At 39.8% G+C, this 26,817-nt stretch overlaps 1 protein-coding gene across 1 annotated transcript; it reads left to right on the forward strand.

Moving 5' to 3' along the window:
* The first annotated feature begins 3,104 nt into the window (after positions 1-3,104).
* LOC115379600 (MORC family CW-type zinc finger protein 3-like) lies at positions 3,105-20,148 on the forward strand. The gene is made up of 19 exons (XM_030080346.1): positions 3,105-3,170; positions 4,220-4,292; positions 6,372-6,504; positions 7,708-7,934; positions 8,760-8,916; positions 9,174-9,318; positions 11,615-11,743; positions 12,668-12,787; positions 12,893-12,990; positions 13,203-13,307; positions 13,441-13,569; positions 14,415-14,489; positions 15,099-15,141; positions 16,180-16,266; positions 16,460-16,568; positions 16,736-16,805; positions 16,901-18,032; positions 18,461-18,663; positions 18,781-20,148. The coding sequence occupies exons 1-19, from the start codon at positions 3,132-3,134 to the stop codon at positions 18,953-18,955; spliced, it is 3,249 nt and encodes a 1,082-aa protein (XP_029936206.1). The 5' UTR covers positions 3,105-3,131; the 3' UTR covers positions 18,956-20,148.
* The last annotated feature ends 6,669 nt before the right edge of the window (positions 20,149-26,817 follow it).

A 26,817-nucleotide genomic window follows, 5' to 3' on the forward strand; every position in this document is an offset into this window, starting at 1 on the left:
CTGTAATAAGACAGTCCTAAGAGGCTATATCTCTTAAATGTTATACAGATAGGAAGCTTCCTTGCAAATGAGGCAGGCCCAAATTCCCTTGACCCATCAGATAGTGGCATATCTATGCAAAAAGATGATGAGCTGCTGATAATGTGAAGTGATTTGTACATTGATACACTGAAGTAGGCTAGGTTTTTTTTTTTTTTTTTTTGTGAATTGAAGTTGTTCGGACATGTTATGCAAGCATTTAAAGTTAAAATTGGATTCGTAAAACACATATCACATTCCTTTTGATGTGCATTGTTTTAGATAACATTTAATACATGCAAAATTTGCTTCATTTGTAGGGGAGAGTGGGGTAATTTGTGCCAAGGGGCAAATAGTGCCACCCCTGTTATCTAGAAAACCATAGAAGAAGTTGGTCATGTGACCACATATTTTTGAAGAGGCATCCATTTCACTCATCCTGTAAAGAAGGGAGACACATGGCTTGAGAGGTAAGAACATTTAAGTTCAAAAAACATTTTTTTGCCCTCCAAAGTAAAATTTCCATGATCAAGGTTTTTTGACTGCTGTGTTTGAACAATTATAGAAAACTCTGAAAACAGTTCACACAGGTTTTAGTACTTTAGTAAGCTACACCATGAGTCTATAAAATTAGCATGATGTTAGCTCAAAACAGCTGGGGGATGCATTTTTTTCAAAATGGTGGGCTTGGGGTAATTTGTGCCAAAGGGCCTTGGGGTAATTTGTGCCAGTGGCACAACTTGTGATTATATACTATATATTACTTTCTTGTATTTTATTGTTATTGTACATTATTTTCTTACCTTTGATCACTAAAACTATTCAGATTCAGGTGAAGATGATTTGCAGGTGCTCATTTTGTAATTTTTATTTTGTTCTGGGTATGTGTTCATGTGGCGCTAGGCCTTGTTATAGAAAAGTGGCCTGTGATCTTGTTAAAATAATAAATAAATGTTAAATAAATAATTTTGTGTTGAATTTGTTTTGCTTTTATATAGCATTATCATTTGTGAGATTAAAATGATCTGTTTTACTTCAGTTATCAATGGCACAATTTACCCCGGTGTTTTCTCTCTAATGGCACAATTTACCCCGCACCAGGGGCAAGTTGTGCCACAAAACCACTTTTTTTTCGAAAGCTATATTTCTCAAACAGTTTATATAAGATCCAAAGTTATTGTTCCCAGGGATGCACAACATCCTAAACTATATGTGCATATTTTAGTTAGAGGCATTACTGTAATCCCCTCGCTTTAAAGGCACTTTAAGTAAAAATTGGCACTATTTGCCCCACTCTCCCCTACCCATATTGCTATACTACTATCAGTATTGCAATTGTTACAATTGGCCTTATAGTTCGATTGTCTCTTGCATTATCCAGTGTATTACATAGTTCAGGGCAGCTTGGCTGCTAAGCAGAGGATAGACACAGCAGGAGCCAGATGTACTTTCTCTATCTTGTTATTTAGGTCTGTTGCATTAGATACACGCCCAGTCAACATTCACACACATAGCATCACACATTCCGGAAACAAGGCATGGACAGTGGTTGGCCTGTCCATGTCCGGGTAACTGGCCAATTATTCTCGGTTGCGTTTAAGTCCAACCTATGTACGGGGCAGGCCCAGCCCAAGAACATAAATGTGTATCATTTCCTGATATCGGGGCTCTTTCTGACTGAGATCCTGCGGGAGCTCTGTCACACTGAGACCAGCGCTGCCTTGCTTTATATGTGACCATAATAAATATTGCATCAGAAAATTGAAGACTGACTCCGGTCTGTCCTTGGGCTTTCAACAAAAGAATCGGGAGCTAACAATTTGTACACTGATACACTGAAGTAGGCTAAGTTTTTTATTTATTTATTTATTTTTTTGTGAATTGAAGTTGTTCGGACATGTTATGCAAGCATTTAAAGTTAAAATTGCATTCGTAAAACACATATCACATTCCTTTTTATGTGCATTGTTTTAGGTAACATTTAATACATGCAAAATTTGCTTCATTTGTACCCATATTGCTATACTACTGTTAGCTCCCGATTCTTTTGTTGAAAGCCCAAGAACAGACCGGAGTCAGTCTTCAATTTTCTGATGCAATATTTATTATGGTCACATATAAAGCAAGGCAGTGCTGGTCTCAGTGTGACAGAGCTCCCGCAGGATCTCAGTCAGAAAGAGCCTCGATATCAGGAAATGATACACATTTATGTTCTTGGGCTGGGCCTGCCCCGTACATAGGTTGGACTTAAATGCAACCGAGAATAATTGGCCAGTTACCCGGACATGGACAGGCCAACCACTGTCCATGCCTTGCTCCCGGAATGTGTGATGCTATGTGTGTGAATGTTGACTGGGCGTGTATCTAATGCAACAGACCTAAATAACAAGATAGAGAAAGTACATCTGGCTCCTGCTGTGTCTATCCTGTGCTTAGCAGCCAAGCTGCCCTGAACTATGTAATACATTGGATAATGCAAGAAACATTGAACTATACGGCCAATTGTAACACTACTATCAGTACTGCAATCAGTAGCAGGATTATTACTACTTCAGATACCAATGACGTTACAACTACTGCTGCATTTCTGTGACTTCTGCTGTTTTTTACTGCCTTTGTTACTGTGTGTACTGCTACGTTTTTTTTTTTTTTTTTTTTTGTTACTTTCTGAGTTAAATCATCTCTAACGAATTCAGGAGGTTTTAAGTCAAACGGAGACCTGCGAAAAACTTTTAATCTAATACATTTATTCTCAACCATTGGCTCTGATGCAAATATGCTAAAATAAATACATGCTCATTCTGTGAATGTGCTTTGATGTGCCACAGGAGTATGCTAATAAAATCCAAAACTTGCTGGAAACAGCTGGCTATGACGTCATGGTGACGCTCCATGTCGATAGGAGGAGATGACCTGCAAGTGCGTCATTTCGTGGGGAAATTTGGTACCGCAGCAAAAAAGTATACCATACAATTTAGATCTGGAGAATCGACACAAAATAAATAAATAAAAATAAAAATAAATAAAATAACTTACGTTCAAAGGTCGATGTAGCTACTTCCGAAACCGCAGAATCACGTGATCGGTCCAGCCACCCGCCCCAGATCCGGAAGATGGCGGTGCAAATGGAGCGCGGTGTTCCCTTAAGTGCGGTGAGCTGTTATGTTTTTCAGGAATTTTAACGGTTTAACTACTCTGTTATCACATATGACTGTTTGGAATTAAAACGCTTGTTGTGCTCCGAGCGTGTGGTTATGTTTTAGACGCATACTTGTGAAATCGCCATGTTTGCGCGCTGCACAGCTCCGCAGCAACCATAACATTGGACTCAGTATGTTTATTTATATGAATAGTCTGTGGTAGCAACACAGCTGTTTCTGTCTGGAATGAGGCAGGGGGTCCTGCGACCGTCAGCATCACCGGATAAGATACGATCTGATGTGCACATTTGATTCCGGGTGGAACAGATCGTAGACTTTTTGCTTTCACTTTCCTTTGCTCAGAAGTAAGCGTGTCAGACTTGCGGTCATGCTGCTGTCTACTGTATCACCACATACAACATTATTTGATGTGCCCATTTGACTCAGCGTCAGAGACTTAGATCAGTTTCTATAGATCACTTACGTAGGTGGATGTATGAAAATAAGTAGGCCACTTTCAGAAATAAAGGGTGTAATTTAAACATATTTCATGTAGTATATTCAAGATTCAAAAGCTTATGAGTTTATTGTCACTCTGGTTATACAAGTACAGTCGTGTGAAATGCTTTGGCCAAGAGGCTCTGTTATAAGAGAAAGGCCAAACAACATTAAATAAATGGGACTTAGTATGAACAATATCTACCTTCGAGGCAAAGCAAAATAGAAAAAAATACAGCCAAGGCAACAAAATATTTACAGTTAAGGCAAAATGTATCCATTCAGTATACATATTTAGACAAATCTATCTGAGTGTTGCACAGGGGTTAAATTGCACTTGTGTGTGTTTGGGTGTGCATGTGGTGTGTGTGTGTGTGTGTGTGTGTGTGTGTGTGTGTGTGTGTGTGTCTGTTTGTGTGTGTTTGCTATTTATTTATTGAACTAGTAACCAAGTAGTAGTGAAGTATGCTATTTAGTAAAAAGTGGATCTGAAATTTCCATAGCGTCATTTGTTGCTTATCATGTAAAATTGTTGTATAATGTTTTTATTAATCCTCTGGCAGCTCTGCCCCAAGTTTCTGCATACCAACTCTACCAGCCACACCTGGCCCTTCAGCGCCATTGCTGAACTCATAGGTGAGTCATCAACCGATACACATTTTCCAAAGAGTTTTTCAAAAAGACACAGTCAACAAGTAAGGAAGGGATTGGTTTAGTAACAATGATTTCAAACAAACAGCATGATAGAGGAGTTTGCACAGGGTGTAGTTAGAAGGGCACTGATACTATCTGTACTGTTGGGGTCAGCACCAACTTGGCTCCAGACTGGTTCGGTTGGAAAATTAAGCTAAAATAAGATCAATACATACATGGCATGTGTTTTGGCCAAATGTAAAACTTTTTGGCAGGAGGAAAAAGTCTCTGAACAGCACATATTTTCTGAAAATGCAGAGAGTATGTGCTACGTCTGAAGTTCATCAACATGGCACCTGTTGCTAAGAGGAGTAAATCTGCTGCATTATTTGTGCATGTAAATGTTTTATAATCAGCCAGTGCCAGGTAGCATGAAAGAGAACTTGGAATGGGAAAATTTGAGCTGACATGGCGACATGGCTAAATATCAGCTTACTTAGGTTATAAGTACTCAGTAGTAGCATGTGCTTAAAATTTGTTTGGCCCACTTCAAAGTATGCTCAAAATATGCTAATAACAAATGTTTGTTCAGCAACATAGCTTTTAAAAATCAAGACCTTCACACAGTCATTATTATTATGAATTAATCTAATCTCATTCAATCTGTGTTGTCCATAGTACACTCAGTATACACTCAGTGGCCACTTTATTGGGTCCACCGGTACAATCTAACAAACAGGTAGTTGCGTTTTGCATGTGTTGTAATATGTGGAGTATAGTGCCATGTATGCTGTTGCAGGAGATCAGTCCAGAGGTTATTAAAGCATGGATGGTGTTTCAGTAGCTCAGGAGAAAATGCATCATAGGTGGGCAATGTTAGAGAAACAGAAAAAATGATATTGGAAATGACACCAAAGCTTCAGACCGGAGGGTAGCTGTGACATTGTCACTGTCAATTATGTGCTAGAAGTTTTGGAGGGAGAGGGTTGGTATGGGATTTGCAACTCTTAATGGGAATATAGTGAGCTCAGAAAGGTATGATTTTCACCAAGTGCACTGAACTGGTTCTGGTGAGGCAGGACTGCCAACAACTGAGGAGCGTTTGATGGGGTGTTTGATGTTGTTGAAGCATGTGCTGAGTTCCAGCACAAGGAGCATGTCAAGGTAGCTGGAAACAGAGGAGAGAAAGATGTTGTTAGTGACTTTGTGCAGAGCAGTTTCTGCACTGTGATGTATTTTAAAACATGATGGGATTTTTTTTTAAGTGGTTGTTGTGCAGATGGTGTGATGGTGAAAGGTTTTTCATTAAGGATGAGCTGTGAGTGAATGCTGTGAGCTATCCCAGTGTTTCCCCTATCATTCTATTGGCGGGGCGCAGCGCCTAGCCAACGGAGCCTCCCGCCTCGCCCGAGAGTCACACTAAATTAAATTAAATTAAATTAATGAATTAATTCACAATTAATTTAATTTTCAAATTAAAAAATGAATAAAATCATAACAGAAATAATTTAACAACACGCTTCTATACCTGCACCCATCCACAAGCAGACAGAGAGAGGAGGAGAACAGAGGAGAATCACACTTTTACCCCTGTAAGTGAAATAAATAATTGATGTCAAGTCGGCTCCAGCCGCCTGAAAAACAGGCGACAATATCAGCGTTTTTTAAACGCACGGTACAGCAGTATGAATCGACCACCAGTGGCGAAGATGAATGCGTTCGCACTCCTCTGGTCTCCGGTCCAAGTCAAATGGACACCCACACGGGCGTTCCAAGCACTACAGCCGCAGGTACGAGTTCTGACCAGAGCGATAGCCCCCTGATTGAAACAGTCTCCCCTCCCCCTGACAGGCCGGTCAAGTCGACTCATCACCAGGAAGATCAGTGCGTTCCCGGCCCAAGTCAAATGGACACGGGCGTGCGCTTTGCGCGCACCCCAAAATTTTCGTGTGCACACGCATCCCCCCTTGCCAAAGTCAGAATCCTAGGGGAAACACTGTATCCATTGATATACTGCTATAATGTCCTGTCTTAGCGCTACAGTCTACAGTTTTGGTTACCTGAAATTGTGTCTTTTCCCAGATAATGCCTATGACCCAGATGTCAGCGCTAAACAGTTCTGGATTGATAAGACTGTGATCAAAGGACAAGATTGCCTGACCTTCATGGACAATGGAAATGGGCTGACCTATGAAGCAATGCTCAAGATGCTCAGGTACAGATACTGCCTCTCTGTAGTCTTTAGCAGGTTGGGAAAAGTATTGAAAAATCTATCTGACAATTTCCACATTTTGAACAGTTTTAGAGCTTGACAAAATATGTATATGTATATGAAAATACTGTTCAGTTCTGATACAAATGTTTACATAGTTTATTACGCTGGTGTGCTGCTGTCATTTCACATATTCTGAAATTTGATATAAGAATACTCTTAAGCTATAAAGTGATGTGGCATAATCATATTCCCTGGCCACTTGTGGCAAACTTTGTAGTCACAGCAAATGAAATCATCAGCACTCAAAAATAAGTATATAAAACTTTTTACAACACACAGCAACAGAAGAAAAAGGACGTGCTTCAGTTCCTCTACTGTTTTTGTGCTTTTTGGGTCATCACCCATTACACTCTGAAGACATTTGATTTTAGTATGCTAGTTCTCTTTTTTAATTGTATAATAACCCTGAGTAAAATCGTTAAATCCAAGGACATTATAGGACATTACCGGTAATTTTACATTTTGAGCGTATTATCTACAAAATTGATATACCTCATATATTGATGTACTGTCTGCTAATCTTTTCCCAAAGCAAGCAGCAAGCAAGTTTAGATATGACTACTACTCCAGTACTGATACTGTACACCAATATCATTTGTCATACGTTTTATCCAGTCATTGCATTCGAACCAGATAAGCAATTAAAAATCAATAATTAACAAGACAGACAATTGTCATAACATCAATCATAATAATAATAATAATAATAATAATAATAATAATACACTAGTATTCCGTCACTGTAATACAGTTGTCCACGTTAGTTTGCGTAAAGTACTGACACTGTTGTGTTTTGATGACTTGAAATTGGCCGGAGTGTAATGGTCTCTCTGCTAGAAAATAGTTTCCAGGAAAACATTTGCTTTGTGCAGCCAATTATCAGTTCTATGCTTTATGGCTGTCAATGATGTTGTTGTATTACAAGGCAGTTGTTTTCATCCAAAAATTCATATTTAAAAATCAAGGGATATTGATTATGTGTTGTGAAATCTTAAGTACCCCCTCATGATTTACGAAGTGGTTTGTTGCAGTGTAAAATATGGGTAAATTGTAGTAAATAGGCCAAACATTCTAAATCACTGGTATGATCCTTTAAAGTCTCGTTTTAGTATAATATGATTGAATATCACTTTTTCCCTCAAGCTTTGGATACAGTGACAAGATTGCTGTGAATGGTCTAGAGCCTATTGGTATCTACGGCAATGGTTTCAAGTCTGGATCCATGCGCCTTGGACAAGATGCCATTGTGTTCTCCAAATCGGAGAAGGCCTCTTGTGTTGGGATGCTCTCCCAGTCCTACCTGAAGGAGATTGGTGCTGAGCAGATCATTGTACCTATAGTCAGCTTCGAACTGACAGGGCAAGACAAGAATATCCTTTATTTGTTCAAATAAGCTGTTATATGTTCTTGATTAATTGCCGCAGTTGAAGTATGCTTCCAGGTGTGAAGTGGGCTGGATCTCATCCAACACATCTTTCCATGAGTAAACTGGTGTGACTCTGAAATAAAAACTTTTAAACTTGGATTATTGGGGACTTTGCATCATCTAAACCATGTAAACACTTGTGCGATAACACTCCCAAAAGTATTTTTGGGAGTGTTATCACACAGTTTTGCATTTTATAAGGCAACTAGGGCTTGTATTTCCACTAAACACACTAAAAACACTAACACCACATCAGTTAGAGCAGAATGCAGCCGAGATTGCTTTAAGAGAAGTTTCCAATCACCTGAGTTTTTTTTTAACATTTTATGATGTTGCAGCCTGAATCCAAAATAAAGTTTTGCATGTGCACTGAAATTAAAAATTAGAAATTAACATTTAAATCAGTCTGCAATTTGTACAACAACTCGGTCAAAACAGATTGGACAGATTGGACTGGACAGATTCTTCTGTTCAAGGATACTTTGGTTATTTTGTGCACACCAGAAACAAAAAAAAGCTGTTTAGGCTGTAAGAGCACATTCACAAAGAAGTCATTGTATATGGGCTCAATAAAAATTTATTGGAGGCTGAACTCCTGAACTGCCTGCAGGCGTTGACTATGACATATTTTTAAAGTTTTTTTTCTGCCTGTAATTAAGATTAGGAATTGATATTGTCTCAATGCCTTTGCCACAGTTTTTGTGTTGTCAGACAGACTGATCAGATCAGTTATGTTCCCATACTGAGTTGTCCTTGACTGTAGACTTACTCCATGTGAGAGAGGAACACAAAGCCAGTCTGAAGGACATCCTAAGCTATTCCCCATTCAAAACAAAAGCGGAACTTCTTACTGAGATTGGGGCCGTCAACTCCACCTGCTCCACAGGGACCACCGGGACACGAATCATCATCTGGAATCTCCGCAAGTCTGTGTGCCTTTCAGTTTTTAGTTGAATCTTTGTTTCTCTCTCTTTTTGTTTTGTTGTTTTACCCAGTTATTCACTACCCACACCCACCGATCTCTCTAATCAACCCCCTATTTGTAGTCATTCCCACACAAAGCATGTTGTATTCGCCATCGAGAGAGATGTCAAATGACAAGTGCTGTGGCATGTAACAATATATTGTTTGTGTTGTGTGGTAAGGGTCAAATAAGAAAAAAGTGTCTTTTCCCCTTTGATAGGACATCCACTGGATTGACAGAGTTTGATTTTGTGAAGGACCGTTATGACATCCAAATTCCATCTGAAGTCTACGAGGCAATAAATGATAAATCCCAACCAGAAAGGACCGCATCATCCATCCCTGAGAGTGAATACTCATTGCGAGTAAGGAGTAATAATCACACATACAGTGGTGGAAAAAAGTCTTCGGACACCCCATGCATTTGTGAAATATTGCATTAACAAATCCCTCTTAGGTCTTCAAGTGCAATTTCTTTTAGTACAGTCACAGCCAAAATACTAAACAAATCCAAAAAAGCCATTAAAAACTTAAAATTGATTGGTTCCATAAAAATACATAAGAAATTTTGAGTATTGTGTCATTTTGGTACCAGTGATGAAGGTCGTTCTTTTTATTAAAAGTCACAATTTTTGTTGCCAAGCTTCATGTCTATATAAAGCCAGCACATTTGAAAGTTCTTCAGACACAAAAATGGCTAAAACAAGGAACCTAACGCAGGGAGATTGTGTAAAATTTTAAGGGTGTCCGAAAACAGAAGTGTGCTATTACTTTTATAAGGAATCTGACTCACGGAATTCTCAAAATTCCAATTTTCCCGAAAATTTCGGCAATCCAAAATGAATGGCCAAAACCTCGGAAGCCTCCAGGACCCAGAGCTTTTGACCTGCGTCCACACACCAAATATGAAAAACGTGCATCTTGTGGAGAAGAAGCAGCGTGTGAATTTTCAAACCGATCCGACATTCCGTTTTTGCGCAATTCCACTTTGAAGTCGGAATTCCAGACGCAATACACACTAATGGTGTGAGCTAGAGTGAGTGACATCACAGTTAGAGTGCAGCAGCCCTGAAAAATCGCCTAAAACTTTTGTCTTTTGCTTGCTCTCCTGGCCACAATTTTCACTCCACATGCATAAATTTGGGTAAAGTAGTAGGAAAACTAGTTCTGCTTTGAAAAATGTAAATACAAAAGCAAAGTAGCTTCAACTTTTTAAACTGTGACAATTAACGAGGCAGGAGTGCCAGCTCTCTCCCCCATAGACTCCCATTATATCTGGAATGCAAAGTCTCGGGAGAGAAGCAGAAACACACACTTTTTGAACTCACTCTAGGGTGGGCATTTTTGGGAGTTGGAAAATAATTTTGACACAGTTTGAAAGCCCAAAGCCTTACCTTTCTCATGGTACATTTTATTTTCTGCTCGGACTTACTGTCATTGAGAAAAAAAGCAGCTGTTTGACCACTAGTTTTAGGCGATTTTCTCCCAAGCATCACTGTCACTCATGCTGTGTGCTTTGTAGAGCCTCATTTCTGGCTCCGTCCACATAAGCCTCAGTGGCACAGCGGGTAGTGCCTCTGCCTGCCATGCAGGAGACCAGAGTTCATCTCCCCACCTGGGCAAGAGTGACAACACTACACAACCCACAAACAGCACAGGGCTGGTGGTTTAGCACATGTCCAGGCGGTCGCAAGGGTGGCAAGCACATCAAAGTTTCTTCAGAAACTTTACAAAGTCTAGTTATTATTATTGTTGTGCACTCATGAGGCCTTGGGTATTGTAGCCATTATCAATGCAGAAACTCTTTTTACCAGACATTCACCACCCTGTAATTGTTTTGAGACCCTTAACATTAAAGAAATCATACACACACATGATAACCAGCTTACATTTATTATACATTAAAACATTTTCTCCAAGAAAGGATTAGATGGGAGATATTCAGTAGTTAACTGGACTAGATAGCATATACCTCTAATAACTGGTGAAGGTCAGAATACAGTAGTACAGCACTCAACTAGGTGGGAGAGGACATTATGTGATCAGCAATGGAGCCACTATGGAACGGGTAATTTTGACTTAAAGAATGTTACTTGGACCTACAGGTGAACTGTAAATTGATTGTAGAACAGGCAGTACCTTTGGTGAACCTGCAATTATTAACAGTAGTCGAACAGGAGGTCAGCAGAGATGACATGGTGTGTGATTGCTTTGCCCACTTCTTTCTTGAAGTGGGCAAGTTGAAGTTTTTTTGTTTTTTTTTGGATATACAGCATTCTTCATTGTAGCAATATAGATTGCAAACCTTTTATTTTTTTTCCCCCTCTTTTTTGTCACCATCCATTGATAAGCCAAAATGTACTCAAATTGTTACAAATTTGATTGAGCATCCTAACCTTTATTTTCACTGTGCTTGCTATGCAGCACACATGCTTACGCTTGGCCCATTTTGCTGGACTTACTCTCAGTATCAGCCAGGAAAAAAACTTGATACCAAGATGTTCAAATGCTGGTTTTATTTTCTGGTTTTCTAACTAAAAATGAAGATACTTTCATAGTATTCTGTCAAAACGTATGGGATAGCTTGTATGCATGACTTTAAGTTTTTACAATTTTACAGCAATTAACAGTAATTAATTGCTATGTTCTTAATGTGCCTAGGCATACTGCAGTATTCTGTATCTGAAGCCTCGGATGCAGATCATCATACGTGGTCAGAAGGTGAAGACTCAGCTCATCTCTAAGAGTCTTGCCTACATTGCAAAGGACTACTACAGGCCCACATTTGTTGTATCCTTTCAACACGGCTCTCTATAACTGGTGGTAACATTAGGGAAACAGGTTGTCTTTTTGTTTGCTATGTATACAATATGAGAATGGTCATAAATATCTATCTATCTATACATACACTACTCACAAAAAGTTAGGGATATTCGGCTTTCGGGTGAAATTTCAGGATGAACCTAAAATGCATTATAACCTTTACAGGTGAACTTAATGTGACCTTCTGTAAACTTTTGAATGCACATGTCCAACTGTTCAGTGTTTCAGTACTTTTTGCACAAGTTGCTGTTCTCTAACAAGGAGTTTAACAGCAAAAATCACATCAGGTGTTTGATGCTCCAGCTCATCGAGGTCGTATCATTAGGGAACGGCTGCTGGAGACTGGGGTACCTCAGATGGAGTGGCCTGCACTTTCTCCAGACCTGCATCCCATAGAAAACCTATGGGATCAGCTGAGTCGCCGTGTAGAGGCTCGGAGCTCTGTACCCCAGAACCTCAATGTCCTGAGGGCCGCCCTTCAAGAAGAGTGGGATGCCATGCCTCAGCAGACAATAAGTCGACTTGTGAACAGCATGAGACGTCGTTGTCAAGCTGTAATTGATGCTCAAGGGCACATGACAAGTTATTGACACTGACATTTTTTGTTGTGGTATATCCACCACTGTTGTTGGATTTTGTTTCAAGAAATTGTTTGAGATGAGGAAATCACCAGTGTATGCTTCTACTTAAATGCCTTACTTTCATGATATAATATCACTGTAGCGTGAACATTTTACATTTTCCATAAATTTCACCCAAAAGCCAAATATCCCTAACGTTTTGTGAGTAGTGTATATATCTATATCTATATATATATATATATGAATCTGCAATATTTCAGGTGTATGCAGAAGCTTGCCTTCTCTGAGTCTTCCTTAAGTCTAATTTTAGACCAAACGAATACCTATCACGTTTGGGTACAACACCAAGAGCAAAGACCAGTATGGTATTATGATGTATCACAAAAATCGTCTAATTAAAGCCTATGAACGTGTGGGCTGCCAGCTCAAGGTGAGTCTGTGTTGATTTGGTTGGTCTGTTTGTATATCATACATATTTACAACAGCTCTGCATCTCAACACCTGTTTATCTTTCATCCATATATTCATCTTGTAGGCAAACATCTCAGGACTCGGGGTCATTGGGGTCATAGAGTGTAACTTCCTGGATCCTACGCACAACAAACAGAATTTTGACAACACTGATAAATACAGGTGATTGTTTTTTTATTCAAGCTGGTTTCTGTTGTGATGACCTCAGTTTGATAAAATTCTAATTTAGTTGTTGTCTTAGTATTTATCATACAATAAAAATGTCCTCTTTTTAAGTGTCATCAAACTAGTGTAATAGTGGATTGTCCTGTCCACCACTATGACACAGGCCATTGAAATACAGAAATTTTTAAGCGCTTGGCTTCTTGTTGCAGGAAAACCATCACCAGCTTGGGGATCAAGCTGGAGGAGTACTGGAAAGAAATCCGCTTCAAGAGAAATAAAGAGGATCCAAACAGCATACCAGTGGAAGATACCATGTTAGTATATTCCCGGATTGTCAATCTTGGGCCTGTCACTGTCATCTGTTGAACCACTTTTATTCTCTACATGTTATAGTCCTGGAATTCTTAGCTATTTGTCTCCTTTGCTGTCTGCGTCTCCATTTTACAGGAAGCGACCAGATCAAAACTGGGTGCAGTGTGATGAATGTTTGCGTTGGCGCAAACTCCCTGATGGGATCGACTGCAGTTTACTGCCAGAAAAATGGTTTTGCCACATGAATCCTGATCCTCAGTTCAGGTAAGGTGTGACACCTGCTACAACAGATAACATCCTGACCTGTAACACTCATAAAGATCTTCACTGATTCTTGCATTTCTTCTCAATGAACTGCACACACCAGACGAGTTCACCAGCTTGGCTTAGCATGCATTTATGAATAGTTGGTCTAACAAGATGTCACAAAACAGAGAAAACAGATTCTAGCCTCAAGTCAATAACAGCGCTAATACACAACACCACCATACCATTACGGAGGGAACAGAGGGTCAAAATCCAATCTTCATCCCTGATAGACCAATAAAAGCAATAGGCTACAAGCAAATGCTTGTTAAAAACAGCGTTGCCACAATCCAGAGTTAGAAGCTCCTTTAAAAGCCTTTAATGTCCAGTTCAGCATTTGTCTTAATAGTCCACTCAGGCTTTCAGAAGTTCAGTCAAAGACACCCATCAGCACTTGTTGTGTGTGGTCGGATCTTAAGAACCAGGAGATTTTTTTTGTTGTTTCGCTTTTAGATAAGACTTTTCTATGCTTTTTGTACAATAACAAAAAACTACTCTTCAACTGTTGTCTTCCTCCAACAAGATTTCAGAGTGAGACCTCTCCTTGAGCTAGACTTCTCTTAAGGTGTGCACCATCTATTGTGTGCACCACCATAATTAATAAGATGTAAAGAAAACGGATAGCTCTGTAGGGATCCTATCCATAATGTTGTCAGACTCTTATAATAATTAATCTCAGCCTGCTCAATACTGGACCAATTCCAAAAAAAATGCCCCTATAAGTCATTTGGACCCCAAAGGGTGGAAAATACCTGAATTATCATTCAAAGCTATTTAGATGTCGATCTGATTTGTACTTGCAGGAGTTGCGTGGTAGACGAGGAGCCTGAGGACTCTGATGATGACCGGCCTTCATACCGGAAGACCTACAAACAGCAGTGAGTCTAATTTGCATCAACATTATAGCTGCTACATTATCCACAACATCTAATGGTGCTTTAATGCTTAGATCTTAGAAAGCAGTCTGCTTTGTCTGCTGATGATTTCTAATAGTGTAAAATTGTTGTTTAAAATGAATTTCATTTTAACACCAGCATTTTTCCCACGGTGCACTGTGCTGCCACCATTAGCTATGCATGGCAAATTGTGGTCACTCACCCACTCACTCATGGACGACCTGCAGGTGACGTTTAGCACGACGCAGGTGCTGTACACATCCATGCTGCAACCTGTCGAGTTAAACTGATATTGTTCGTGTGAAGCAGCCATTTTGGGTTTGTCATGTTGATTTTTGGAAAATAATGGATGCATGCAGGTGCACTGTGGGTCTGGATAGTTTTGTGCTTGTTACATCGTTCATTACCCATTTTATGTTAATCTGGACAAAATAGTCAGCAAAATACCTAAAATATAGTATAGTATAATATAGTATGATTAGGTTTTACATCTTTAGCATGGCGGTATGTAGACTTGCAGCTGAGCTTGTAAAAATTGATTTGAGTGGCATTCTGGTATGGGTTGTTAATTGTGTGATATATTTGTTACAGAGAAAGGGAGGAAAAACTGAAACAAGAGAGGAAAAGAAAAAGGGTAAGGAACAAACTACAATCTAGAGACCAGTGTTAATGCTGTCTGTATTATTTTTCCGCTTTCCTAATTTTTTTTATGTATGGTGTTAAACATTTAGAAAGCTACAAATTATTACTTTAATATCTCACAGTACATTACCTTTGACTGGCACGCCGTGTCAGTGGGGTTTGAACAATAATTTCCTTTCAAAATTGCTTTAACTGTTTCTCTTACAGAAATAAAAGGACACTTACCAGATCAAAGTAGCATCTTAAGGAGATTTTGGACTTTTGAATGCATTTTGCTTCATAATTCTTAAAGAGCAAGTCAGCACCAAACCACACATGACAGAAAACATGTTTTCTCTAGGGGTCTAAATGGTCAGGCAGTTCTGGCCACACCCAGTCAGTGTTGTCACAGCAGGTATTTTTTTCATCAAGTTTCAGTGGATGTGCTCCATTTCGAGGTGCTACTTATGTAGCAGCAAGAGTGAGGGAAATTACAATGGCATATTAGGCCCATTGTAGGGAGAAAAACGTTTTTATCTTTTAAGTTTGTGTCTTTATCATTTCAGAATTGTTGTGTTTTTTTCTTGGAAATTCGTTAGTTTTTTTTCTCTGAAATTTACCATTTTGAACTCAAAAATTCTGAGGATTTTTTTTCTCTGAATATTAGCCCCCTCCCTGGCTTCATCATTTTTTTTCCCTTTCAAACAAATGTTCTGGTCAGCTGAACAAACACTGGAAGGAGCTGTGGTAAAAGTCATTGTTTATGAAGCCACACTTAAGTAGCCATCATTTATAATTTTTTATTAATTATTTTGGAGCGCACCCACAAGTATCTGCCATGACATCACTGATTGGGTCTGGTCAGTAGTACAACATGCCAGGATGTTTCAATCCATAGAGAGCGGTGCAGCACAACTTTTCTGCTCAGTGTTTACTCACTGATCAAGTACTGTACACGTTGGAAGAAGTGGCTCACTCACTGGTGGTATTCATCTCCAGTTCCTTGATCATTTGTGTGTCAATAACGGGGCTTTTGTGATATTTCTTCTAGACTGAGGAGGATATAGCTAATCTTGCCAGACAAAATGAGGATCTTCGAAAGGAGCACGAAGCTCTGAAACGGAAGTTGAATGAAAAGGTACATTTCCTTTCTAGAACATCAGCAGTCTTAAATATAAAGCAGCAGTTGGTCAGAATGATTAAAGTTGTTGTAATAATGTTATTAACACCCTCCAAATATTTTGCAGTTGCTGCATACAACTGAACAACAATAATTACATATCCAGAATATATAGTGATGCTTGTTCTCTTTTTATCATTTATGTTAACAGACTGTCAGCCCTCTTGCCTCTCCTCGCAATACACCAAGGAGCAGTCTACGGGGGGGTGCTGCTAGGGCTGAATCCTCTTCCATCGTGTTGTCAACCCTCTCTCAAGCTGGTAAAGGACCTCTGTTTTCACCTGTGTGTGTGTGTGTGTGTGTGTGTGTGTGTGTGTGTGTGTGTGTGTGTGAGCATAGTGCTGGTTTTGTATATTTGCAGCTTGTATATTGTTTTGTGTTCAGTTCGACAATTTGAGAGATTAAAAAATGCCTACTTCTCCACCAGCTTGCAGCCCCTCTAGCAGCAGCAGTCTTCCAAAAATTTCTAATGTATGTTCTCTGTCAACACCACCAAGGTAAGACTCACTGTTTGCTGTGTTTCTGAACTTCTCTTTACACAAAGACTTTTATTGAGGAGGCCAGTTAAATAAATCCTTTGTGTACACTGCAGGATTAAAATAATATCAGCTGAGACTCTAAAAAGACCCAGAATAAATGGGTTCCAAAGGAGCACCTCAGAGACACCTTCATCATTGGAGGCAAGCCCAATAAGCTCTATGTCACCTGTTATCCCTCTTGATGATGATGATGATGATGATGGTAATGCCACCGATGATGATGATGTTGTCATCTTGGAGACAGCCAGCACCCCCGTGCCAAAGAAAACAGGCTTTGACTTAAGAAAGGTGAAGACAGAGCGACAGCAGAGTGATCCCAGTGTTGGCATGCTGATGGAGTGCAGTGACGATGCTGCTGTGGATGTATCTCCAGAATCGAATGCTGGGGGAACTAGCTCCACAGAGATGGCAGCTGTGGGGACCGGGCCTTCTGCACCGCCTCCTCCAGAGCAGGCCAGCACCACCACCCAGACAGAAGTACCCAAAGTTAAGGAGGAAGATGAGGAAGAAAGAGGAAAACAAAGAGAGGATGAAATCAAAACAGAAGTGGAGGAGAGAGCAGTGCAGAGCACAGCTGAAGTAAATGGAATCGAGCAAGGTTCAGATGTGGACACTAGTGGGTGCAACATTGAGCAGAACGTGATCAAGAAAGAGAGTGCTGGAGATGATCAAGCAAAAAAGCCCTTGCACAATGGAGTAGCAGTGTCATGCTGTTTGAACAATGCGGAGGCTGTAGGACCTTCCTCTGCAGATCCCCTGCAGAACAACTCTAGTATAAATGAGATACAGGAACAGCAAGACAAGCTCCTGGAGCTCATGGAGACTGCAGCTCAGGAGAGAGACGACTACAAGCAGCAGTTCCATGAACTTACAAACCAGTTACATGATATGCAGATGAGACTTCAGGAATTGTCTCAAGCCAATATCAAGAAAGAATGTGCTCACCAAGGCAGCCAGACAGAGAGTGCAGGGGAGGGACAGGATTACAAAAATCTGTATGAGCAGGCCAAACATAAAGTCGATGAACTGAGCAGGGAGAAAGAGGTTTTACTGGCAGCTGGTCAGGCCTGTGCCGGTACTTCACAGGGTGAGGAGAGGATCAGTGATGAGCTAGTGCTGCAAATTGACTCTCTGATCCGGGAACTGGACAAAAGCAACAAGGAGAGGGATGCCCTACGCTCACAGGTGAGTGTGTGAATTTAAAACATTACCTTCCTGTAGGCATTATATTTCCCTCGGTCTGTGAGATAAAGCAGTGTTGTAGGCAGAAAATGTTACATGACACTTTAATTACAAGGTGTAGGGTGTGTCTAGGAGGCTGCTGGAGTGTTACTAGGGTGCTTCTAGGCGAGACGGTTGTAAATAATCACAGGATAGCCCTTAATGACAGTGCACAGTGTAAAGCAATCAGGGCACATGCCATAATCATAATCAAAAGTTGAATGCAAACATATTACCTAAACTAACTGAACATTTTCAGTTTTGAGTGGTGCTAATAGATTAAAGGACAATACCAGTGATTTCACATGTTTAGCCTAATATCTACAAAATGTATAACCCTATCTGCTGACTTCCTTGCTCATCTTGGGTACTACTAACTGTTGTCCAATGAGGTGGTGTGTCTGGAGGAAGAAAAGGCAAAGCTTTCCTCCCAATGTGAAGAGCTGAAGCTAAGTCTGCAGCAGCAGAGGGCACATACAGAGCAAAGCTCCTCACCTTCCTGCAGAGAAAATCCTTCCAGGGTAGAAACGCAGCCAGAAGAGGCAGGAGGGACGGGTGACTCTGGCACAGCATCTGGCTCAGAAATGAGGAGAAGGTGAGAGACTTGAAAGAGCTATTTTTGATTTTTTGAATTATCTTTCTCGGTCAGGACTGTTGAGGATCTCAGTACTCCATCAGAACACACTGACTTTTCTCTCTCCCGCTATCTCAGCTTGGTGGGGCTGCGGCAGAATGTTGGACGCCTTCTCACCTCTTTTGTTCCTGCTCTGGACCCGGATCAAGTAAATTATGACTGCAATGTAATTGATGAAATCCTTGAACAGGTTCTCACCGATGTAGAGTCCCTTCAGGTGAATAATTTGAGAGAACGAGCAGGAAATGACTGAACGAATGACGCATCCTGGATTTAGCATCACTGAAAGGAAGAGTTCACCAAAAATGAGAAATCTGTCATTATCCTGAAGCAATGTGTAAGTTGGTGAGCACTGTTGACAAACTAATACTAACTAATACTTGGGTACTACATCCCCTGAAGATAAATGATCACATTCTGAGTGGGAAAGCCCACGCTAACATGCACCTAGGCCCTACATGTCTACATAGAGTGTTTCAGTAGAGGGTTGATGCTCAAGGCTTGGAGGCACGAGTGTGAACCGGTCTGCTACCAAAGGCTACAGTAAGATTTGCACTAAATAACAGTGTAAATATCAGACTCTGCTACTCAGGATGCAATCATTCGGTTAATGGATGATCTTAAATCTGCTGAACAAGCTGTATTGAGTAATGTGTTGTTATATTTTGTCATTTTTTTAAACAAACAAAAATAAAAGTACCCTTTGACTGTAGTTGTTTTGGGGAAGGCTGCTAGGAGTTGTGTTAGCTACCCCCCCTGTCTGTTGTATAAGGAACAACAATTAATCTGTGTCTGAGGTGGCACTGGATGAAATGGTCATTTAACTGCCATGCTCTATCTTTATATTGTCTCTTTATTTCTTTATAATATTTGATACAGATTTTAAAAGCATGAGAATCCTAACTCGCTGCATTTACTTGAAAATTTGTATATATTTCTTTTTGATTTTTACTGTATTTTATATTGACATTAAATGCAACTACCCATGAACTGCTTTGCATTAAGACTGTTGTCAGACACATTTTCCAACAGATTTGATTCCTAATGCTGGGCAAAAATAGTATTTTCATGGTGTCTCCCCTTCAAACTGAAGGTCATCTGTTACCTGGGGGAAAAAAAAAAAAAAAAAAAAAACATTGTGAAACCACACTTCAACAAAAACTCAGTATAAATCGTAGTAGCATAGTGTATATAAATGTCAACATGCAGGAATGTAATACACATATGGTTGCCTGGCAGAAAGATTGTACCAACACATTTATCAGTTTGGAGATTTTTGTGTTCCACTGGCATAACTAACAGTGTACTCTTTTACTCTTTTTGATTTTTCTCTTCCAAATGTTTGAGGTGTTTTGAAAAGGAACTGAAAACTATTTTAAGCCAGCTTTTGCACTGCTAACTTGTCAAATTTAATTAATTTGTCAAATATATATTTTTCATTCCTAATTTATCATGTTGTGTTTTTTTGTGGTCTGTGACAAAAAGCACATTTCCAGAGTCATGTATTGCTAAATAGAAATTGGGCATCCTCACTCACATTGTTATCTGACAGGACTGGCAGCAAACCTCATGAATAGCAAGGGAACAAGGGAAGACACAGCACTAGGCGATCATTGATAAGTTTCTCTCTGGAAGGTGGGCTTACCTTGCAAATCATCTGGCTCTGTTTAGTTTGAACAGAAACCATTTTTCACTCACTATGTCTTATGGCTGTTAGAACAGATTACATTACCATTCCTTAGTTCATGAAATTTTGCATGAACATTGTATTTCAAACTGGTGTCTTTCATTCCTAGCCCTCCAGACACAGAGCCTTGTAGCTTTGCTTTCTAACCATTTAATCGAGTTGTTCACCTCTGGTATACAAGGTGAATGTAAATGAACTGCCTGGTGAGTAATGTTGAGGATACTAGAAAAAAAAAAAATGACGCATTCATTACCTGTTACTTTTTGCTCTTAAAGTAATTACTTGGGGATATTAATTTGTCACACAACACTTCACATTTACCCCCTTTTTACATCCTTAAATAAAGACTATTTGAGTTGATTTAATAAGACAATAAGAACGGAAAGAAAACTAAAAAAGAATCACAAATAAGGGATATGTCTTAATGTATATATCATTAAAAAAAACAAAAAACAGGCTAAGTAATGAGTTATCATCAGTCACTGTGTGTGATCACAGGACCATTAAGAACATTTTTTCTTTTAACGGTACTCAGTTTCAAGTAATGTGACTATGGTAAGGCAGTAGTACTTAACTTTACTTACCTTACTGACTGTTTACCAAGTTGGTTACTGTGCAATGCATCAAGTCCAGTCCAGTAGAGGGCGCGCTGTCAAGTCAAGCCCCATCTTACACCAATGAAACAATAAACGAGAGCGCGCCTCCCCGGACAAAGAGGAGTGAAAATCAAGCGTACCCATGTCCGCCCTAACCCGCATTGTCCAATCGGCGCAGCTTCTTACGCCGGAAGTTTTGAGTGAACGGAACGCGGGAAATACACAGGAGTCTTCAGCTGTTCAACATAAACCAGCCCTGCATTCCAATTCGCATACTTCTACTTTTTACTTTTAGTATGTACTGCAGCTGCCCATACAAAGTATGTAGTGCAGTATGCATGTGTATGTGTACTATAGGTACACACTACATACGTCATCCCTGAAGTCCGACTTTCTGGCTCACTTCCACCGTCAATGCCGGTGCTGTTTCGTACTCTTCTGTTGTTTGTCATATTTCTTATCTTCTGTCTCCCTATTGCTGCTGCTGTCACTGACCGAGGTTTGTGTCTTGTTGTCGTCCATATGTGGGCGTGGTTTGTACACAGCTCAGTCAGTGCAACCATTGTGGGTCAGAATGGCCAGAGAAACATGCTGAAATGCATAGGCTGAATCTCAATCTCCTCCCTAAGCCCTGAGCCCTGAGCCCTCACTGACTTAAGTAGCTGCACCTGGAAAGTGATCGAGTGCGTGAGGCTGCAAGGGGCTGAAGTACGATAAAAAGGGAATGGGACAGCCCTTTGTTTGGTTGTCAACAGCGATGCATCATGTTTCTCACAATCACAGCTTTGGAACTTTTTATTTTACGTTTTTGTTTTTATATAAAATGTTACACTCACATGAGAACTTCTTTTTTGCGGCGTCACTGCTGATTGCACCCTCCATTTTTTTTTTTTTTTTTTTTTGGTTTACAAATTCGCTAGTTTCACTTCGCTTTTATAGCGGCTGCCAGCTGGTTTCCCCAAGGGATTCATGTCATAAGTCACAATGCAATGAACTATGGGTAATTCCCTAACGCTAAGTCTGCAGAGATGCCCACTTACGGAAAGGGTGCATTAAGGGCTCAAAAAGTCCGCGAGAGATCCCTCACGCACTTCATGATTTGTCAATGGGACAACCCTAAGCCCTCACGGACTTAGCGGGAGCGCGCCTCAAAGTCAGTGAGTGTGTGAGGGTGGACATTGGGATTGGGCCATACTGCGAAATCTGACTGGATTTAGTAGAACATCCTGGTACTCTTGGCATACTGCATCTGACATATTATGTAATGGGACATGCTAATTCTTTTTTCTTTTTTCTTTTTTTTTTTTGCCTACTAAATAGTATGGTAGTATGAGTATTGGAACGCAGGGCGGGAAACATTTCGAAATAACGTTAATTGACTGGAAAACAGGTATAACCCACATATATAGGCTATGTATGGATGCATGTATGTATTCACTGTGCACATGTACATTAACTAATGCCACACATTTATCAGAAGTTGCTGTTGTATTAATTTACCAATCTTTCGTGTCATTAACTGAGCCACCGTAATGCTAATGTTAACTCAACTAACATTACAATTCTGTTTATGTTAGTTCAAATGTGAACGTACTGAAATCAAATTTTATGCATATTTAGGGTGAGGGTTAAATTCTACAGCGTTACATTAAAGGTCCAAGGTGATTTGATCCATTATGTGTGTGTGTGTACATGTATGTATGTATGTGTGTGTGTGTATATATATATTTTATATATCTATATCTATCTATCTATCTATCTATATATATATGTGTGTGTGTGTGTATGTATATATATAGATAGATAGATAGATAGATAGATATAGATAGATATATAGATATATATAGATGTGTGTGTGTGTATAGATAGATATCGATATAATTTTATAATATCTCTGTCTGCCATAAAAATAACTGGATGTGAGGGTTTTCAGCAGTAGGCTATTATGAGATTTTCTATGCTGTGAAGGAAACACTTGATATTTCCTTAAAATTTCACTAAATCAAGGAATTTAGCCAGGCTGTGTCCCATGCTTCCTCTGCTGTAATAACACAGTCCCAAGAGGCTATATCTCTTAAATGCTACAAGGGATGAGCGAGTACACCACTATCTGTATCTGTATTTATTTAACCATATTATCCTATCCGTAGCCGTACTCGGAGTGGGCGGGGCCGAAACCGGAAGTTTGCGGGGTTTGGCCGGAAATGGATGGGGCTTATAGATATCTATGGGCTTAACCGTTATGTTATTTTAAGTCTGATATGGGTTGATCAGAAGTTGCTATATTTATTGTTTATTGGAAAACTATTTACAGATCAGCCTCAGAATTGAGCTTCAGATCAATGTTTTTGATCACAATAGTAAATGAACTATTTACAGAACAATTTTTTTTTTTTTTATAAACAAACCTGAATATTCATTAACTGACGTAGCCGGATACTCGGCTCAAACGAGTATCCGGTACGTACTCAGCACTTTTGCCGAGTACGAGTATTATTACAATCAATATCAGGATTATTATTATTTCAGATACCAATGTTACAACTAGCCTACTGCTGCATTTCTGTGATATTACTGCGGCTGCTACTGCTGCTTTTAAAACTGCATTGATGTGCCACAGGAGTAGCCTATGCTTTTGTTTTATGGTTAATGGGCAGAGCATAGATATAATAAAATCAAACACTTGCTGGAAACAGCTGGCGAGAACGTCATGGTGACGCTCCATGTCAACAGGAGGCAAGGGCGTAAATTTAGGGGGAGTCAGGGGGGACAAGTCCCCCCCAATATTTATAAAAGATAAATTTGCCCCCCCCCCCCAAAAAATATCATGAGATACAAACACCTTACTAATACAGGTAATATAACAATACAGAGTGACAAAACACTTGTAAAATCGTTCATAATTGTTTTCCAAAAAACCTTACACCCCTATGCTTGGACCATACCATTTTTACTTTGGCACCCCCTCTTGCGCTGCATGCCTTATGTCAATGGCTGTAGACTGTAGGCCGAAAGACGCTATCTGCTTTCGTTTTTGATCGATCCTCAGCGATAGAGTAGCTGCTTTTTTCACGGTGTATTAATATATTTTTTCTGAACACATTTCCGTTTGTTGGCAGCCTCAATTGGATCACGTTTTTTGAAAAATGAAGTTATGTTTGATAAATTAGTCAGGCATGATGAAGGTGCAGTGTTATTGCGCACAGAATTAAATATTCGTCGGGAGATGGTTATAAGACCGCGCATAGATGTTTTACCTGTTTGAACAGTGTTTTTATGTTTCATTTTAAGATGCTGCCAAGTGCGCTTCTCCCCCGCGGGATTGCACCTAAATGAAATAAATTAATAGGCTACAATTCAAGCAGTTTTCCCCTGTAATATTATTGTGATTGCAACGGACTCCATTTAAACTTATTGACCCGAGCAGCAATGCTCTCCCTTGCCGTCTCCCTCACCTTTGAGAAAAAAAAAAAAAAAACATGTTCAAACTTACGGAGCCCCTAAAGTCCCAAAAGTTTTTTTTTTTTTTTTTATCTTGTGCGCACAAGTTATTTATCTTGTGCGCACTATGAACCAACGACTTCCGATTCAAACAGCAAACAGCATTCCAAGATGAAAATAAAACTTGATTAGCTTAGTTTTCTCCATTATATGGTTGCTGTTTGCATCCGAAGTTGTTAGAGACGCATGAGTATAGTATAGTTCATAGTGCACACAAGATAAATAACTTGTTCCCACAAGATAATAACTTGTGCGCACAAGATAATAACTTGTTCCCACAAGATAATAACTTGTGCGCACAAGATAAATAACTTGTTCCCACAAGATAATAACTTGTGCGCACAAGATAAAAAAAAAAAAAAAAAAAAAAAAACTTTTGGGACTTTAGGGGCTCCGTACAAACTCGCTGTATGAACGCATTAAGATTTCCAATTCAACTGGGGTGAAAAACGCAGCCCGACGCTTCCCCGTTGCCATGGTGAATCACCAAATCGAGGCTCCATTGACGCTGTCTTTTTACAGCTGTGGGTCACGCGCTTACCTCCAGGTGAAACTACTCCGAGTTGATCAAACTGACTCAAATCAGCTGTTCAGCTGTTCAGAGAGAGTTTCCTCTCTCAGAGTAGATCAACTCAGAGTTCGGGGTAAAGGAGTTTGTTGAACCTGCTTCGTGAAACGGACCCCAGAACGTAAATTATCAGGACAGTGAGGCCAGTCTTGGCTGCTGGAATGTTGCTGGAGTTACGTGTTAAAGTTATTGATTTTTACGAGCAAATTTAACTGTGAAGCCCCCGTTTTTAATGAATGTTTTTACCTCAAAGGATAATCCTCGCCGTATTCATATAAATACATGTTTGATTTGCAACTTTCTACTCCATCACTTACTGATGCAACAGCACACTAGAGAGTAAACAAAATCCAGTAAAGCTTTTACATTTGCTGTTCTAAACGTCCAGTGTCTGGCAAGGACGTGATGCATTTTACATTTTCGATTTGTGTGGAATAAGGGGTTCCCCCTGGAAAAAAATTGGCACTGGACAACGTGACCGGCAGGTTTTCAATTTACCAGACAAATGTTTGAAATTCCAGTCAAATATTATCTGAATTGATTGAGCTTAAAATTATACATATTATATATTATATAAGAATGATATCGAGGCATGTCAATTTATAGCGTAATTTTTTTTATTGAAAAGTAGGCTATATCAAATAAAATAAGTGCCGTCAATTGACTCATGTGCGTAACGTCTAAAATAAATAAATATTGCACAAGCCTGTGCTCTTTAAACATGAACATTGCATACAATTGCAAGCAATTGCAACTACAATTTGCCAAAAAAAATACAACAAAATAACAAAAAAAAAAAAAAAAACTGGCTCATACCATTTTAATAAGGCGGCGTGCTGCCAACTTGAAATCCAATAGATGCAATAAAAGCTTAATTCAGCAGCTGAATTAAAATCCAAAGTCTCAAGTGTCTCTCCACAACTTGCAATGCGCATCAGTCTTGTGACCTTGTTCTCCCCCAGGCGACTTCGCTGCGCTGTTTTGATCCGGTTCTGCAGAGAAAAGCCTCTCTCTCCCTCTCCGGCACACTGGAGACAGGGATCATGCAGGCTATTTTTTAAGAAAAATAAATAAATAAAATTTCGTGGGAATTGACTGCTTTAAAAATAATAAAATAATAATAAAATTCAAATTGTGCTTAGAGGGAATATTTTCACTGGACATTTAAAAATTTCCGGACTTCGGCAGATTTTACCAGTCAAAGTCCAGTGATTACTGGATAACGGAAACCCAGTGTGGAATATTTATATATATGGAAGAAGAACTGTGTAGTTAACACGAGCAGCGCCAGACACCATGACTGGAAAAAGACATCACCATACTGGACACATTGTTTGACTGACAGGTGATCAGGTTGGGTTTCCATGACGCTGCCAAACGGTGCCAATCTCCTTTGATCTGACATCAATTGTGACGGGACAGTCGATATGGAGATACATTTATGCGCTGATTGAGATTATAGCATTGAATAGTGTTTTTTGTGGGTATTTATTGCATTTTTACTGTGCCTGACAATCTGTGAGGTTTTGGAGACGTGTGCGCACTGCCCTCCTGTCAGCCAAAATTCCACTGTGCCAGCTCCCTGCGCCTTGCGCCGAAAGTAGACGTGGTTTCAGATGGCGAGCTTTTGGCGCACCTCGGCGAAACTGTCACTGCGCCAAGCTGAATCTGTCCGCACCTCCCCCTGCTGCGCCGCCACTCCCATCTCGGCGCACCTTGGTCGAGAATAGGAAACTGTGCGCCCCACGGGTTGCGCTGGTTGA

The sequence above is a fragment of the Myripristis murdjan genome, chromosome 21 (assembly GCF_902150065.1).
Source record: "Myripristis murdjan chromosome 21, fMyrMur1.1, whole genome shotgun sequence".
NCBI classification, from domain to species: domain Eukaryota; kingdom Metazoa; phylum Chordata; class Actinopteri; order Holocentriformes; family Holocentridae; genus Myripristis; species Myripristis murdjan.

What these genes read in the sequence shown, in the direction of transcription:
- LOC115379600 (XM_030080346.1), top strand. Translation starts at nt 3,132, where the DNA reads ATGGCGGTGCAAATGGAGCGCGGTGTTCCCTTAAGTGCG. An exon ending in CGGAAGACCTACAAACAGCA is followed by an intron (nt 14,490 to 15,098) that starts GTGAGTCTAATT and finishes TATTTGTTACAG; the next exon opens with AGAAAGGGAGGAAAAACTGA. An exon ending in GTCAACCCTCTCTCAAGCTG is followed by an intron (nt 16,569 to 16,735) that starts GTAAAGGACCTC and finishes CTTCTCCACCAG; the next exon opens with CTTGCAGCCCCTCTAGCAGC.